General features: G+C 38.2%; 1 protein-coding gene across 2 annotated transcripts in view; it reads right to left on the bottom strand.

Moving 5' to 3' along the window:
- Positions 1–321: 321 nt before the first annotated feature.
- The window catches only part of EDEM3 (ER degradation enhancing alpha-mannosidase like protein 3), a 31168-nt gene continuing 13997 nt past the window's right edge, over positions 322–17492 (bottom strand). Inside the window, exons 7-21 of one of the 2 annotated variants that reach the window (XM_086463409.1) lie at positions 17177–17311; positions 16431–16536; positions 15703–15800; positions 14242–14367; positions 13670–13753; positions 12089–12172; positions 11399–11523; positions 10737–10902; positions 8108–8262; positions 7177–7330; positions 6493–6687; positions 5548–5713; positions 4857–5042; positions 3967–4014; positions 322–3325 (exon numbers count right to left, since the gene is read on the bottom strand). In XM_086463409.1, the coding sequence (XP_086319535.1) occupies positions 2919–3325; positions 3967–4014; positions 4857–5042; positions 5548–5713; positions 6493–6687; positions 7177–7330; positions 8108–8262; positions 10737–10902; positions 11399–11523; positions 12089–12172; positions 13670–13753; positions 14242–14367; positions 15703–15800; positions 16431–16536; positions 17177–17311 (2235 nt within the window). In that variant the 3' untranslated portion in view covers positions 322–2918. The remainder of the gene's footprint in view (positions 3326–3966; positions 4015–4856; positions 5043–5547; positions 5714–6492; positions 6688–7176; positions 7331–8107; positions 8263–10736; positions 10903–11398; positions 11524–12088; positions 12173–13669; positions 13754–14241; positions 14368–15702; positions 15801–16430; positions 16537–17176; positions 17312–17492) is intronic. The other variant, XM_086463410.1, reaches the window with a different exon arrangement.

Here is a 17492-nt window from a genome sequence, read left to right as displayed (position 1 = left end):
TGTGATTCCTGAATTCTTCAGTGTTCAACACCGTACAAATAAATGTATAACACTATATAAAGAAAGAGGCGATCACTGATTAGTGATGTACAAGCAATATTCCACACGGAGGGAGCAGACTAGAAGTTTTGGAAGAACACTTACTCCCCTCTCCAAAAGGTTTTGTTTTTTTGATGAATACATTCTTTTTGCTTTTTAAGATGACAGTGACAGAAAACTGAATTATTTCCAGAATGACATGAAAAGGTTAAACAAAAGCCTATTTCCTCATAAAGAAACTAAATGAAAGTGAAAATAAACTGACTAAACCTGCCCCCCCCCCCCGCCCCCCAGTTTAGTCCTCTTTCCCAAAAGGTGAACCTTACCTGATTCAGTTCTGTAAACAAGGCTATGGCTCTCATGATGGTTTCAAAGGTAAAGTAGAACAAATTGAAACAAACAAACAAAACAAACAACTCAAAAGGAAGGAGGCAACAGTTATCTGAGGTAGGCCACCGCCAAAATGATGCTTCAAATCCATATGGAGTTCTGGGATCACTCGAAATCCCTTAAAAGGAGAGCTAATGTCTGCTGCTTCAGCAATCGATGTGGAAAAAGCAGTTAAATAAAAATGAGCTGTCATGGCAAGGAAAGTTAATATTTTAATAAAATTTTACATCTACACCTGATTTTTCTGCAAGTAAATGAACAGAAAACCTTTAGTTGCTGTACTGACAGTCTTAACATAATGACCAGAGGGCCTCTATAGCTATAAAAATAATCCTGTTTCCACCAAAAGAGCTAACAAGATGATGTAGTCCATGTTGAAGAGCACAGGAATAAAAATGCTCCTTTTGTGGCACTAAGCACTGACAGATGAAAGGAATTATCAGAGGGAAAACTTTCGACCTGCACCGGATGGTTTTGATCCTGCAGCTGACTGCACTTGGCCATGTCGCTTCGAGCCCGGGCGCTACCAGGGGAGCGCAGCATCTCTCGGGTGCGGGCTGGGCTCCAGGTAATGAAGGACACTTACAAGGCTCCCATGATCAAACGCCTTACATGAAGAAACTCACGTAACAAAAAACATAAAATATAAAAAAACCCTCTCAGCTGAAAAAACGCAGCTGCTTCAAGCCCTACTCATTCAGCCAAATCTCCATACAGTTATTTGTGCAAAGGAATTATAACTACATTTAAAAGCTGATCTGTTTACAAGGACACTTATTCACTATTCTGCTACCGCTTCAGTTCCTCCTCGAAATCACCTCCTACCCTAGTGATTTGAAGTTATCATTCAGTTTATGGATAATATTCTGATTGACTGTCATGCTCTCAAAAGGTGCCTGTGCATTTTGATACTCTTGAAAGCAAGTGTCAGTAAGTATACATGTACACAACATTTGCCTGGGATTGCTCCATTCATACTGTACAGGAGTATACATAAATAAATACAGTATGGCTGTACTAATTAACAGTTGCATATTCAGCACACATAATTTCACCAGCTAAATGAAAGGTGCAATTCCGATTGGGGCTTTTTTTTTTTTTCCTCCTTCTTCTTTCCATCGTAAAGACAAATATAAACCTTCACTTTTAGCCTGGTGCAGCATATAGGCAGTGTTAATTTACTCTTTAATATAAAACAATTCTTTGAACCACAATTCACTAAAAGCAGTTTATATAAATCAAGTTAATTAGTTTTTGGCAGTTTCTTTGGACACAGTCAAAACATCTCTCAGTTGCTTAAACATCCCCCTTCTTACTTAAATTACATTTTTTCATAATAGGGATAACAAACTGGGACTCCCACTTACCTGTACCAAACTCCTGAAGCCCACAGTAACATACCAGTCATCCTCGCAGTTCACGCCACTGTACTTTGAACTACAGACCCAACAGCCAAAATTGTTGCACTTCACTACTGGCACTGGCCTCACTGCCTTACGTATCGCACGTATAGAAGTCGCGTATAAAAAGAATGACAACAAAGTCAAGCTGTTAGAAGTCAAACTCTTAGAAAAAAGGAAGGTTTTTGTTATAGCTGATCTAGTTCTGTTTAGTGTCCTTTCAGAGAACATTGCCAGTCTAAATTCCGTATCTCAGGGCAGATCGAGTTTTTCAACCTGGAGGGCCAAAAGAAGTAACTGTAACTCGGCACCTGCCTTGTCCGCTTCACCTCAAGCTCAAGCGGAGCGGTCACACACACTGCGAACCTTTACCTGGTGGACCTCAAGGCTGCCTCGGTTTCCCTGACGGAACCTGCTTACCAAGCACACATTGCCTTTGGTTTACACAGTTTCTCTAGTTGAAAGCGGAGCAGAAGGGAAAGCTCGCACGTCACCATGGTCGTTCTTCACCGTAACAGATGGAAGGAGTGATGAGCAACGCTACTATGTCTCAGAATGATATGTCAGGACAAAAACCAAATTGCTGCTAGCTGTGTCTTAAAGCCACAACAACTGGTAAGAATTTCACCTGCTGCTATCAATGAAGGCTTTCAACCCGGCAGAGCTGAGTGAAACCGCCCCTTCCCTCCAGAACAGTGGCTGACCTACTGCCTTTGAGAGTTCTCGTCGATAGCCGTCATGCGGTATGTTAACCCCACTACGTTCAACTTCTGCTTTCCAGACACCGAGGGAGGCTGACCTCTCAGAGCCTGGAACGCAGAAGTCGGGCTTGTTCCCTGAATGAGCCTCCTGGGTTACAGCACCATGCAGTGGAGCCAGACAAACGCTTCAATTGCACGTTCCCATTTTTAAACAGGAAAAATTAAAACAATACAAAGAGTGCGTGCTGGATTTCTACGGTGTTTTCCAGGTGAAACCTGGCTGCTCATCACAATACTGAATATGTTTTCTAGGTCTCAGATATCAGGGCCTCACTTCTACCCAAAGAGTTCTCCGTTTGTTTACTAACAAATAAGTTATTATTACAAGTCATAGCTCATCTTTTTCCATCATTTCAAATGCTTCTATATCTTCATTCCAGTCTGCTAATATGGATTCCATAGGTTGGACTTTATTATCCCAGTTAATTCTGGAATTTGACTCTGTCTCGGTCTTTTGTTCCTGAGGCTGGTTATCCCCTTGTGTGCACGCCGGCTCTGGAGCACTAGCCTCCTCAGTTCCAGGGACATAGGAATCCTGATTTGAAATGGAAACGCTGTCACTGTCTGCGTGAGCAGGAGACAAAGAATCGGGGTCAGTTACATCAGAGCTTTCTCCTTCCTCGGGCTCTTCACTGACCGCACCAACATCCTGAGATGCTGAAGTAGCTTCTTCCGAATTCTGTTTATGTGAATCGTTTTCAGATAATTTCTGGTCCATATTCTCCATTTCCAAGTCTTTGAGAGGGGAGAGAAAAAATGTTTTTAAAAAACCCCAAACTAGGAAGGCAGCATTTTATTATGTATTTCAAAAGCAAGGTCCACTTCCCTTGGCCTTATTTCCTCAAGGAAGTGCAGACTTGCCACTTATACGAAAATTTAATGTTAAGGAACATATTTTACAGATGGAGGGAAGGGAAGACATTTAAACACATTTTAAATGAGGGCAAATAATACAGTGAGACTAGTTTTGGTTTCTTCAAACTCAAATAGTGCCTTCTGGGTCAGTGCTAGTTATCGTCCTTCAGTCTTAAGCAAATACCCACTGCATGCACCGAACTTTAATACTTGATTTTAAAGCACTCCTGGATCCACCAGGATGCCACTTCTAAGCAAGCGGGGGACAGAGTTTCGTAAGTTTACTGAACTGTGAATTAAGCGGAGTCAAAGCCAAAACCTCCCTCATCACATCCCCACTCAAAGCAACTAACATACTTATCTCAAGTAGCGATTTGGCTTTTAACTTTACAAGCGCTGTTCGATTTAACCAAGCAGATGCCTTTGGCGTTTGATGTTAATACCTAGTATACAGGACACCGATATTTCAAGACTTCTAGGGAGTTTAACTGCATACACCATCTTTAACATGGGATACTTACTGCTATCAATAATGTAGTTTGGAATCATTTTACCTTTAAAGATTGTTGCTGGGATTCCAAACGGAAGCACGAGGAGGGGGGGGAAGAAGCAGATACACATTACAAATTCTCAAATGTTTTTTTGTATTTAGTACTTTGTTAGAGCAGCTTAACCATAAACAGGAGGAATCTGTAAGCAGCTACGAAGAAACAACACTTGGCACATCACCTTTGCAAATGTGCAGAAAATAAATGCTGTCACTGGTTTGCTGAGATACTTGTTCTTACAGGCTCTGCTTGGACAAAGCAGTGCTACGAGGAAGGCTTACACAAAAGGAAAACCTAGCCATATGCAAACATTGTAATTGGGAGTGTACTAGCTTGCAATTTTCCTGTATTATACAAGAAACACTGCAAAACACCCGAGGGCAGCAGCCTTATTTCGCATGATAACCACTTCTCCTCAGATAAGCAAAACAGTTGTAACAGTTGTGTCTTTCCTTTTGGGTACCAAGAACGTCACTGGGGAGCTTGGTAAGAGAGAGGCATTTACAATGTGGGGCACTGAAAACACTTATGCTATTCCTGACACCACTTCAAAGCAGATTATGACAAAAAGGGTTCAAAAGGAATCCAAAAGGCTGTATTTCCTCAGTAGTCAAACTGACATTTAACTTATGAACAGCATTTCTGGATGTTAATGTTAACTTGGGGGTGGGGGGAGCAGATAATGGCACATCTCAGATAATGGATTTCTTATGAAAAGAACTAATACCAATGTCAAACAGAAAACCAGAGCTACCAAATAATGTGTTTGCCTTTGGGTAGCAACAGAAATCACTACTGTACATTTCACATTGTGCCACGGCACAGACGGAAGCTGAATTTGTATAAATAACCCCTAACCTTACCTCTGTCTTTGGCTTTATCGGAAAGGAGCACCTCCACAGCCTCATACTCCCGGATTGCATCCAGTATAATGTTTCCTTCCTTGTTGAAGAGGAAGAGCATGGGAATTGTGATATCATCTGTATTCTTTCCATCACCAGCCATTTGGAAGAGAGGAGCTGTGTCACTACTGCTTCCCTCATTGTCATCTAGCCAGATGCACACAAAAGGAAAAGCAAGCAAACCTCCCGTTAGATAAACAGACTACAACTCTGAACTTCGCAGACTTTTTGAGCAGCTTTCTACTGCCCAGTCAGTTAAGAGGATACAGGCAGAAAATATAAGTTGGTTGCAAAAAGCAAAAACCCAGCACGCGTACTTGTTTTCCTTAACATTTTTCATTCGTATCTCGAGTCTTCCTCAGCAGTCAGTAGATAGCACTACTGCAACACTCAGTGATCCTTCAAGTCACAACTTTTAATCTGCAAAACCAGTGACAATCACCCATCCCAATTTGCTGAGTTACACTTTCTGCATAGAACCAGAAAAAAACAAAATGTTTCTTCATCTTCTGAAAGCATAATTTCAGCGTTGGATTACTGTCATCTCAGAGTTTTAACAGCTTCTTGTCAGCTCTCCAGCATCTTCAAATCTGTAAAATGCAGGTTACATCTACACAAATTTAAGATTTTAAGAACTTAAAATTTTATTTACCAATAACAATGCCTCCTATTGCTCCAGCTTTTTGAATGTTTCGTGCCTTTTCAGCAAACATACACTGGCCTCTTTGCATCAGAGCAATTTTCTCTTTCACTGCCTCAGGATTAGTGATCTCTGAGCATCCATTATATGGCTTAATGGTTGCAACAAATCCTCTCGTCTGTTTGGAAAAGCAAAAAACAAAAGAAAGAATTAGAGCACTAGGTTCAAGTTTGCAAAAGATTCCCAGGCATTTTCATTTCTTCAGTTAACGTAATTAGTTTAGTGTTGCCTTCTGTCAGTGCAGGCAATCTTTTCCCTGAAGCTCGAGTTCTAAGAAGAAAATAATGGCTGAGTGAAAACCTAGTTCTCACATTCAGTGTATTTTGTCTATACCTGTGAACTGTTGTTTCTAGAAAATTTTCTTCTGTAAACTGCTACTCTGGAACTCCTCTTTGGGGCTGCATCTTGCCCAATGGAAGCCATTGGGTTTTCCTACTGCTTCCAATGGGGACCAGTGCCCCTGTGATATTTTCTTCTTCCATTTAGATACAAACTTTTATAAAAGTTTGCATAAGAACAGCTTACTCTAACTCTAAAAGGGCTTCTGCAAATTCACAGCTGACATGGTAGGAAAATCCTCCCTTAAAGTAACATATCTTAAGATACACACTGCAGATTATATAAATTTGTTTCAAAAATCATACTATGTATGCATTTTAAATCCTGACTGATGACTCAGGAGCAGAGCACAGGCCACAGACCGATAAGCCACTCATCTGAAAGACTGTCACTGCTGTCATTCTGTCATGGCTGGGTCCTGTCATTTTAACCACTGTAACTAGCCGATCACCCTCTAGCTGGCCATCCCGAAATAGTACCAGTACTGTAAAATTTAGGCTTATGCAATAAGAAAAGTAACAGAAACCTAGGAACAGATCACATACACATCTTGCATACCCCTGCTTTGTGTTTGGATAAGTCCATCCCAAATTGTGCTGGTCCAGCAGTCAAGACCACCCTGCCAAAGAACGGATGGGAAACAATTTGAACAGCACGAGGAGGTAGCTGTTGCTCTTTCTGCTGCTGACTGGAGAGTTCAATCATCTCCTGCATGAACCGTAAGCCATCTTCAGCATCAAGTGAACTTGCTGCCTGAGTGGTAAAGAAACAATAAACAGTTATTTCTTCAAAGTTTGAGAAAATTGAAAAAAACTGAAGTTACATTTGCTTGGACCACTGCTACAAAGATTTTAAAATACAGAGTGGATGTTCACTGGCACTCATTCGTCATTTCAAATTAGGAAGTTAACATTTTAATGCCTCCACCACCAAGAAGACTGAAGAATACAAACACACAGCCCTCCTAACAAATGGAAATATCTCACACTGAAAAGCTAGTATTCTCAGATAAGATGCTGTTGGCTACATCACTTTGACACGAACAGCCTCCATTTAATTTAATGGAGTTAAAAGTGTTGCTGAGACAAAATATTAACAAGCAGCCTGCTAAATAGTTGCGCATCCAGCTCACGTGCCTCCTTCCACAGTCTAGCTGTCCCTCCTGAACGTCTAAGTGTCAAATATCATTGCTAGTAGGATTTTACTGAAAGTTTTCAAAAAAAAACTACTGTCAGGTCTTACCTGCACTGCATGCTGTACTAACTGTACTCTTCCATCTTTCAGATGAATCAAACTGACCCCCATCTTCTTCAGTATCTCCAAGTGTTCTGGATTACTGGCCATGAAATCTCTGGCTCTCAATGGTGGTTTCGGTCCACTTCCCAAACTCTCTTCTCTGCCAAAAGATATTAAGAGATCAAAGCTTTAAAACCCAGATTATTCTTGAAACGTAACTCTCACATTATTCCTACCACCACAAGATTAGAATTCTTTGGAATGAAGTTGAGTACAAGCTTCACTATAATGCAACTTCTCAGTCAAACAATCTTTTTTAAAAGTTGTCAATATTATCAATTTTGTAGTGCAAAAAGGCACACACGATGTTGTTAACAAAACTACCATGTGCTATCTCTCTTTTCTAAATAGTCTCCATTATAGAAAGACTGACTAAACCCATTTTTCCTCATACAGTTGCTACTCAGTTTTCCTCATGAAGTACAAATATCAAAGAGGTGGTCAGAAGGATAAATGTCCTCAGCTTTAACAGACTGTCCTAAATTCTTCAAAATAGGTGAAGTTATGTATGGTAGAATGATTTGCTTACTATAAAGAGTTGCAGAACTGTTCAAGAGACTACAGAAATTAATTTTACAAATCAGCAAGACATACTTCTTGTAATACCAGGGCTACAATTCCCACTTGGAGTATGTGGCTCATTAAGCTCCTTTTGCTTTGAAAGACTCGCTAATTCCTGCTGGAAATGAACTAAGCGTTGCTGACTATGCCAAAGAAAACATAACTGATTTTTCCCGTAGCTAGGCTATCCATTCCAACAGGACTACAAACTCAAGCAGAGCAAGCTCCAGTACACCTTGTATTTCTCCTTCCAGGCATAACAGACCCTATTCCATTCACTTCTACACTAACAAAAGACAGAAAATATTCATCTTACACTCTTGAAATACCCCTAGGACAGCTCTTATCCACCACATTTTTCAAAGGCTCACGAATACTTTGAGCAAACATAGGGTCATTTGGGAAGAGGATCTGGGTGTTCGGACAGGTCCAGTCAAAGTTGCTGTCATCCAGCTCTGTGTATTCTGTAGTCTGAAATGAAAGATACAGATCACCTGTTAAAAATGCAGGCTACATTATTATACGAAGAAAATAGCCCTACCCTTAAATAATCTGCGTACTCAGGCCATACAGCAGCTGAGTGCAATAAATGTCCTACAACCACACAGATTCCAGGAATGAAGAATACATCACTCTTCTGTGCAACACCTTGTAATAACAAAGGGTAACCAGTGCACTACAATCCTTTCGAGGGATAAATAAATACACCACCAGTTCTATCTTGTTGTAAGATATCATTGTATCTTAACAAACTTTATCCACAGTTTCTATACATTTTTTTGCAGAAACAGCTAATCCTCTACTGGCAAACAGTATTTCTCAAGCCCACTCATGACATAGCTAGTGCCCCTGTGCTGGACAACTAAAGGAAGTAGTTATGATTTCATTTGATATTGCCTTTATGCTGCTGGACCAGCTGTAGGTCTTAGGTCATTCTTGCTTTTTATTACTAAGAATGTCACATCTGTTCATACAAACAAAAGATTTTCCTTCTCAGGAGCCGTACAGACTTGGAAGTCTCAATGGGCAAGGCTGAATCTATATATAATTCAAACAATCGCTATTTTCAGAAAAGATGACAGAGTTAACATTTGCAGAAATCACTGCTTGGTAACATGTGAAACCACATGGAACACGTACAGTGATTTGGAGCCATATTTAGCCTGTTCTTAGTTTTGCAAATAGCTGGTTGGGTAACTGGCAAGTTAATGTTCTCACCTATAAAAATTACTGTAGTATTTATCTACTTGCAAAAAAAACCCCAACCTGTTTGCAACATATTAGCTAATTACAAATCAAGTATTTAAGGTTCCCTAAAAAACAAGGCCTAAAAGACTATCAGTTTACTGGAATGAACACTTTAAAGTACCTATGCTCTCATAGTGACGAACAGTAGTCACACTACTTAAGAAATAAGGTCTTGCAAACACTATTGCAAGCATGAGCGCAGTAGGATGTGACCTTTCCTGTTTATGAGAATAAATACAAACAGGACATTGGGCCGATACTACCATCTCACAGACATTTTGGCTCACTAGCACTGTGTTTATATTAAAAATAATTGACACATTCCAATTTTTCCCCATCACAAATTCCATAAAAGAGTAACACACTCTTCTTCAGAGCCTTTTAGCCATTTAACGTATTTTGTTAACACCATTTTCAACCGATCTTTCTTACTTTATTATACACGTTAGCAGCTTTGACTTAGAGAGCTTAAGAAAACAGTATCTGAAATTTACTCTATCCTCTTTATTAGCCTTTTATAAACATTTGTGGTTCTCCGGAGAAGTACATAGGTTAGGCCAGCACCCCCCACAGTATTAGCTGTGGGAATCCTGTCTGTCTCAACTTCTCACATTTGGAATGGAAGTTACATAAAATCTCCCTTCAGACCCTTCAGAGAACTTCTCACATAGTTTAAAAAGTAATCTCTGTTTCCAAAACTCAAAGACAAAAGATGATAAACACTCAAGTAAAGAACGTTTCAGAGAGGGTGCAGGATCTCCACCATCAAGGAACATGAAAAACCAACCCCATGATCCACTAAATGTATTACAAATGTTAGATATAAAAAGTAATTAAATTTTTTTCACTGTCTAATGCAAGAGTCCATAAAATGGTGCTTTCTACTCAATTATAAGATTTCTCTGGGACACATGGCTTGACACACAACATGAGCATTTTCCTCTGATCCAGGCATTATTGTAAAAGGTAATTTACATCCCTGATGCCCGAGACACCTCTCTCTCCACTTTCTCATGTATTTCTTTTACTTGACAGTGGTATTATTGCCTTAAAGATAAATTATGTCACATTATTGAGCATAAAAACAAACAGAAAAAAAAAGACAACTATTTGTGATGCTGCATGGCACAGTCGTATTGGCACAGGTTATTTCAGAAGGTTAATTTATAAACTCTTAAGTGTTCTCACATTTACACAATAGATGCCTATTGCATGGACTAAATCAATTAAATATACCAAAAGCTATAGCTGTATCTTGTCAGACTAACTTTGTAGCAGTCTCAAAAAACCTTTCAAAATTTGCCAAGGTTTCACGTAGTAAATTAAACAACACAAAGTTAAGCACGTTGTTGCAAATGTTTTAGAAAAAATAATAGAAAATAAAGATGAAGATAAAAAGTGTGTTATTTTCAAATTTATACAGAGATGGGGAATAATTTTCTTTTTAAATACTGTTATCGTCCGCAGCTTTTTTCTCAAGATTCAGTGGTGCAGAATTCAGTCATGGAAATATTATTTACACTCATGTGACTGGCACTGTTTGTATGATGAAACAGTTTGTATGAAACGAAGCATTATAACTAGTGTACTTCTTCAAACTAGGATTTTGCCTGATTTTTCTTTCTTTTCCTCTCATAAAAGAAAGGAACGGCTTCAAACCACCATTAAATCTGATTTAGATCTGAGCAGTTACTTACGCTATTTTTTTTAGAGATGGTTTGGTTTGTAGTGGAAAGCCAAAGTGGTAATAGATGAGCTTCTGTAGTGAAGATGTAATCTTCAATGTCAAAAATCATGTCTTCCTTATCAGCAAACAGCAGGTAAAGATATTTAAACATCTCAGCCAGAAAGAAAGAGTCCATTCTGTGGAAGGAAGTGGATGTTGTTTAGGAAGATTTCCTTTTTTCTAGAACTTCCATAAAACAAATACTCATACTGCTCCTTCTCTGAAGACTTCATGACTTTTACTGTTGAACTTAATTCCGTTAGCATTCCTTCCATTTGGAAGAAACTATGTTTGGAGGGAAATGATTCAGCATATGTTCAGTACAAAACAGCATTATAGAAAAAAATAAACCTCTCTATTAACTTCTAAGTAGAAGTGTATTTTGTTTGAAAGTAATTAATCTATTGCTCTGAGACAAGTGATTTATTATTAAACTAAAAATATTCTTACCTAGCAAACCAAAACTATTGCAATAGTTGATAGACCATGACAAACAGGTAATTTAAGACTTGGTTATCAAACTGAAAACAGACAGCTACTCAAAAGTCAATTAATTCAAGTATATAAACATGGTAATTAGGCTTTTTTTCCTATCACCTTTTTATGGAAAAAAATAATTGCAAGAACTTTTACCTGTCTTCATGACTTCCTGTACGAACATCCTTCATTGCAGCAAACCCACAAGGTACTCTTGCATACTTGTTCAAGTTTTCAATGAGTGTTTTTCCTACTTCTAGATAGTAAGGGTCCCCAGTAGCCTATAAAATAAAACCAAACAAAACCCAAAACCAAACATATAGGTACACTTAGACTTACTGTATAATTAACAGCTTTCATTTTCCTAATGCTAACTTATTGATTCCATACCTTCTCAGACATCAGTATAATTTATTAATAGTGCTAAACAGTCATAAGATAGACTTCTGAGATACTACTGCATTACCTTTTATGGATGTACAGATAAGCACGTGGAAATACAGAAACACAAGACGTTCAGGCACTGCTCTTCTCTGCAAGGTACAAATGGCTTTTGCTCTTAGTCTCTAAGATCTCTTTATCAGAACTCAACAACACCTAAATATCTTTAAAAATATGGGCCTTTGTCACTTAATAGTTTTCTTTCTAATTCTGGGCACGTAAAACAAAATTCCTAGAACAATTTTTGATAACCAGTTCTTTCACCTTATTTACATACAGAACTGGCTCCAGTAGATAAAAATAAGCTGGAGATAAGCTACTCATTCTAGATTGAAATAAAACATCAACAAAATCCTAGGTGCTAGACCAAGTGACCAAAAGTCAGAGGAATGAAACTGATCTTACCTTATACAAGAAATAAGTGCTTTCAGCAAATTCAGGCCTTAAAGGATGCTGAGCCCAGTGAACTCTAAAGTCTGTTGTGAATGCCTGAGGACAAAAAAGACAAAAATAAATGCAAGAATGAAAATCAAATACAAGTTTATTTTGAATCCTATGTTAACTCTACTACAACAGCTGAAGGACACACAACAGTGGAAGACTGAAGGCCCAATATCAATCTCAGGAGGCTACAAGAACCTCTATCCAATTAGTACTTTTGAGGCCAAAACCTAAACCAGTACTCCAGTCCGCTTAGTATGAGTGAGATTTAAGCTTGTGTTAGTGCAAGAGCCCGGACACCACTCAGCCTCTTGACAAGTGTTCAGCAAGTGGAGTTCTGGCAAGAGGTGCCAGATGAGAACTTGTGCTCCAGACCCAGGAGGCAGTACGCAGCCTCCAGGGGCTCTGGTCAGCCCAAGCACACAACTGCCGCTGCAATCCAGCCAAAGCAGCCTGTTGGAGGGCCGCTACATAGAGACCACCCGAGCTTTCACAAACACCATTTTTGCAAACATACCTACCACCTGACGCTTCCAGTGCATTAAACTGTCATTTCAGGTTGACAGGTGGTAAGCAGCTGTTTCTAACATATGAAATATCACAGACTAAAAGCCAGTTATCTACAAATTTCCTACTCTGTGTATTCACTCTTAATATGCACTGGCAAAAGCCACTTCTGTCATGGCTTACATTCACTACTAGTTCATACTAGGGTTTAAAGTATGTCTTTGCTAAAGGGGATGGCATATTGGCTTAAATGCAACTAATTGATCTTTCAAAGTTTCCTTCATAAGTACAAAGCACTGACAAAACAACCCAAAAAAACCCTGAAGGAGCCAAATCATTTAACTTTAAAAGCACTCAAAAATATCATTCCATATCCACATTAGGTGAATGCAATGTAAATTAAAATGTTCTCTAACAGAAATAAACTTACAGCAAAGTCAAAATTAAAACTGGAGTCGGAAGCTTTCCCTTATATTCTGGGTCATCACAGAATAAAAAAACCCCATACTTCAGCAGGTAAACAAGCTCTTCTGTGCAGCATTAACTTGCTCAAAGACTGCACTTGCTATATATACAGGTAAGTTTGTGTACCTACTTCAAGGACATTATGCAAAATTTCAGAACATTATCTCAGAACAATTCAGTCTTTAGTTTCCCCTTTTGGGTTAAAAAGATGACTGTGATTACAGCATTAATGCGATTACATACTAAGCAGCTACTACTACATGTGCTTATACAAGTTTTGCACACTGCAATGAGTCAAGGTCAATTTTGAAAGGCTGAAATATAAAATCTAAGCAATTATTAATAGCAGCACCTTCCTATTTTTGTGTTAATTACAGCCTAATTGAAGGAAAAATATTTCATATCCAAAACACAGTTGTCATACATACAGAACTGCAAATCACGTAAGAATGCTGTGGAAATGAGCCTTTGGTTTTATTTACAGATATACCTAGTATTTTTTCAAACATGTACCTGAGACTGCTCAAACTGAGGTAAGACTCAGTTTACATGGTCAAAAAATTACTACCTTACCTCTGGAAGAAAGTTATGCTTTTTTATAACCTGATACAGCATCTCATGAGTTTCAATAGCAGGTCTAATATCTCCCTTCAACACCTAAAATTAAATAATAAAATTAACATTAATTCACCATGCATAGGAATAGTATTTAAAGCTAGGCACACTCACTGTGTTCATGTAAAGCTACAGACCAATTTCTACACTTCCAGAAGATGAATATTGTAAATATCAACCCCTTTCAGTGTAAGCCATAGATATTCCACAAGAGGTTTTTACGCAAATTAGTGAGCTTATTAAGACGACTGCCTACGTAGAAAAAAGATCTCTATCACTGACAGAGAACGGTTGTGCAATTGCGGTTTAGTTTATCTTAAAGACGTAAATGGCACACAAATTACAAACTGGTCACTAGACTACGCACATGAACTTGCATCATAGCATTGAAGTGACAGGACAATTAAGTACAGAAATCCTCATTCAGCATTTCTGCAAATCAAATTACTAAGCTTAACTTGTGAATTATACATTCAGTCTAATCGTTTACTTAATATTAAAATCATCTGCACATAGGTTTTAAACGTTACCTGCAATCCAGGGAAGAAAGCTAGCAAAGAATCCATCCAGGTTCTAGCATTTAGCATTGGTTTATGAATATGAACATCAAGAAGCAGAGGTGGTTGGCTAATGTATCTCATTATGGCATCGTAGTGCTGACAAACATCAGAAAAATCATGAGTTTATATTATCAATACATTTTACGAAACAGATCTAGATCACCAGACTACAGCATTTCATTTGAACGGAAGAACCAGCACTACACTCCCAATCATTATTACATTTGGCAATGCACAGTAGTTTCTAGTTTTGCAAACTAAGAAGTGTAGTAAATACTGAAAAGCTCCACAGTATTACACATGCAATAATACACACCACATTTTCCAAGTAATACACATACACAAAAGTGTACTTGTCAGCTATGTAATAAACAAGTAACTATCACAGTTAAGGCACATTTGTTTTGGCTGAGTCTTTACGGACACGTTAAACAAAGCTGAAATTGCTTTCTCCGAACAACAGAATCCTAAAGCAAATGCATCTCAGGAGAAGGGGAAAAGGGAGTATAAAAAAAAACCCAACAAAGCAGTTGGAAAGGAGAAGAACTTTAAAACCCACTATCTCTCTTGTTAACTTGCTGACTTCCAATCCTATACTGCCCAAGATAACTGCCCTTCTTGTTTTCTGAAGCACAGAAGGTACAATCACAAGCACAGGAGTCAAATCAACAGGAAACAGCTAATAGACATAACTGAGACAATACAATATAATTATGTTGGCTGCAGGTTAGCAATATGAAATAATCATTACACTTAAAGTGTTGCAACAGGCCTTTAGCTACTGCATTATTCCAATTTTAATATTGCTTATTATATAAAATTATGCTATATGATATAAAATCATTTTATAATATAAAATATTTTCATTGGCTATTGTTATTTTCAAAATAAATAAAACTTTTATGAAAGAATAATGATGGTGACAAAGCTGCTTAATAACCTCATGAATTTAGTAATCTAAGTGTGTTTTTCAGCTTGTAAGTATACTTAGATGTACACTGGGCCTTAGGATCTGCAAGTGCAACGCAAGATCCAGACTTTGATTTTCAGATCTTTTTTGTTGCTCCAGGACAGAAAGAAATTGTACCATGGCTTGTAATGAGAGGCCCTTACACTGTTTTATAGAAACATTTGGAGTATTACATGCTTCAAGGCGATCTTGAAATACAGCTTCTCCCGTACTAGAAACGGAAAAAGATCCAAAGATTCTGATTTTCATCGGATGGGATTAAAACAGCTGCTCAGGTGACAGTTCACTCAAGATTAGCAAAAACTCGTAGTAAAATGAGCTGGCACTAGGCACATCAGAAGTCACAGAAATTCCACTGAAGATCTCTTCATAGGCTTCTGAGGCTAACAGCTGGCTGACAATACCATTAGTCTCAAATTCGTCTTCCAGAAGGTACAAACCTGAGCAAGGTGTTAACTTACCGTGTTAAATCTTTCCAGGAAGCTGTCATCTCCCAACAAGACATAGGCTTTTAATAAATATTCATAATATGAATCTATTCCTGCTCCAACTCCACTATCTAGAAACAGCAGAAAATGAAAAGGTGGTTTTACTTTAAGTAGCTATATGGATATTTTCCCATGGTTTCATTTTAATTTTAAAGGCTCTTTCAGGAGAGGGAAAAGCCTCCTATCACTAGAATTAAGGCACTGATGGATGCAGACACACAATACTGTATGTCTATGATAAAGGCTTTGCAGTATCAGTGCACATAATAATATGAACAGACATGCATTGAAGGCAATTGTTTCACTTTGCTCATATGAAAATATTTCTACTGGCCGCCATAAACAACCACGGTCCTACTTATATTTTTCTTATGTATTTATTTATAGTAGAATCTCTGAAAATTTATCCCAAGGCATTCCCCTCTCAGTGTTAAAGTGGGCCAGAGAACACTTTCTTTGCAACGAATAAAACTAGTTTCTCTACCAAACACACTTTCAGAGCAAACCCAGGCTTCGTTGTAGCAGTTTCCTCCTGCACTGAAATTATGTAACTCCATTTGCTTATCCCATTAATATTTCTAAAAAGTCAAATAACTGTGGTTGGGGGTGGGGGGCGCGGGGCAGGGCAGGGGCACATCAAGATTCTTTTTCTTGCCCAAAACCACTTCCAGTTACTGATCCCGAGTCAGAACACCACACACCTTTGCGGACCCAGTCTCCGGTATGAATATTAATAGTAACACCCACTAAATTGCTGCTGCGCTGTCTCTTTTCCCAAATAAAATCAAGTGCTTTCCGTGCATATTCCTGCAACAACAAAAAATACTTATTAAAGTAAACTAGAGAAACACAGATACTAAGGACTGTTATTCTTCAGTCTATTGAAATCAAGATGTTAGGAAGTAACAGGATGTTTCATATCTAACAATTATAAAACTCAGTATTACAACACTGAAATAGTACGATATTCAGTCCACATTTTAATAGTTATTCCAATGCTGATTAGAAAGAATAGTGCTTGACTACACAACTATTTGCCAATATACTGTATGGTCTTGGCAAGTCAAATGTCCTTCTGCAGGGGTTTCCTACTCCAAAACTGCATTCTGATCCACCTACCCAAAAAACTATGCAAGCATTATCCCTTAGCTACTCTTCAGTATATTTGTCTTGTTTACTTCCATATTACTGTAACTACGTTCAAACAAAACTATTCCCTGTGGTTTGTTTTGTTTGGGGTTTTTTTAAAAAAAAAAAAAAAAAAAATTAACGCTTAGAAAAAAGCCCACAAACACAACAAATCTGAATACACGCGAACTTTTTGTGCAGAACAGCTAAGATATGCACACATTTCACGAACTCAAAATTGTTTTTCCAAAATTACAGAAATGTAGCAGAACAGTAACGAATACTTAATCCAAAAAATAAGATATCATGGAAAGCAAACCTCAAATATAGATGTTCCTGTGAATCGGCTTAAAGCTGCAAACTCAAGGATCAAGGTACCTGCACAAGCCGTACAGGTATCCGTTTCTGTTCCTGTTCGTGCTTCTGGATGTCTTACACCAAATTTTAAGTTAACCTAGAGAAAAATAAAGATTATCAACTATATTTTTATGCTTTTTCTAAAGGCAACAAAGAAAGATCACGCTGCCCCCTTCAGTTTTGCTCTGCTTTACCACATACTGTCAACTAAAACATACACATAAAGTTATCCAGAAGTACCCAAAATACTCAACCCTTCAAAACAAGGACCAGCCCAA

The sequence above is a fragment of the Leptosomus discolor genome, chromosome 3 (genome assembly GCF_034619465.1).
Source record: "Leptosomus discolor isolate bLepDis1 chromosome 3, bLepDis1.hap2, whole genome shotgun sequence".
Taxonomy (NCBI): Eukaryota; Metazoa; Chordata; class Aves; order Leptosomiformes; family Leptosomidae; genus Leptosomus; species Leptosomus discolor.
Note: the sequence above shows the minus strand (reverse complement) of the source record. Positions and strands in the feature narration are given on the sequence as shown.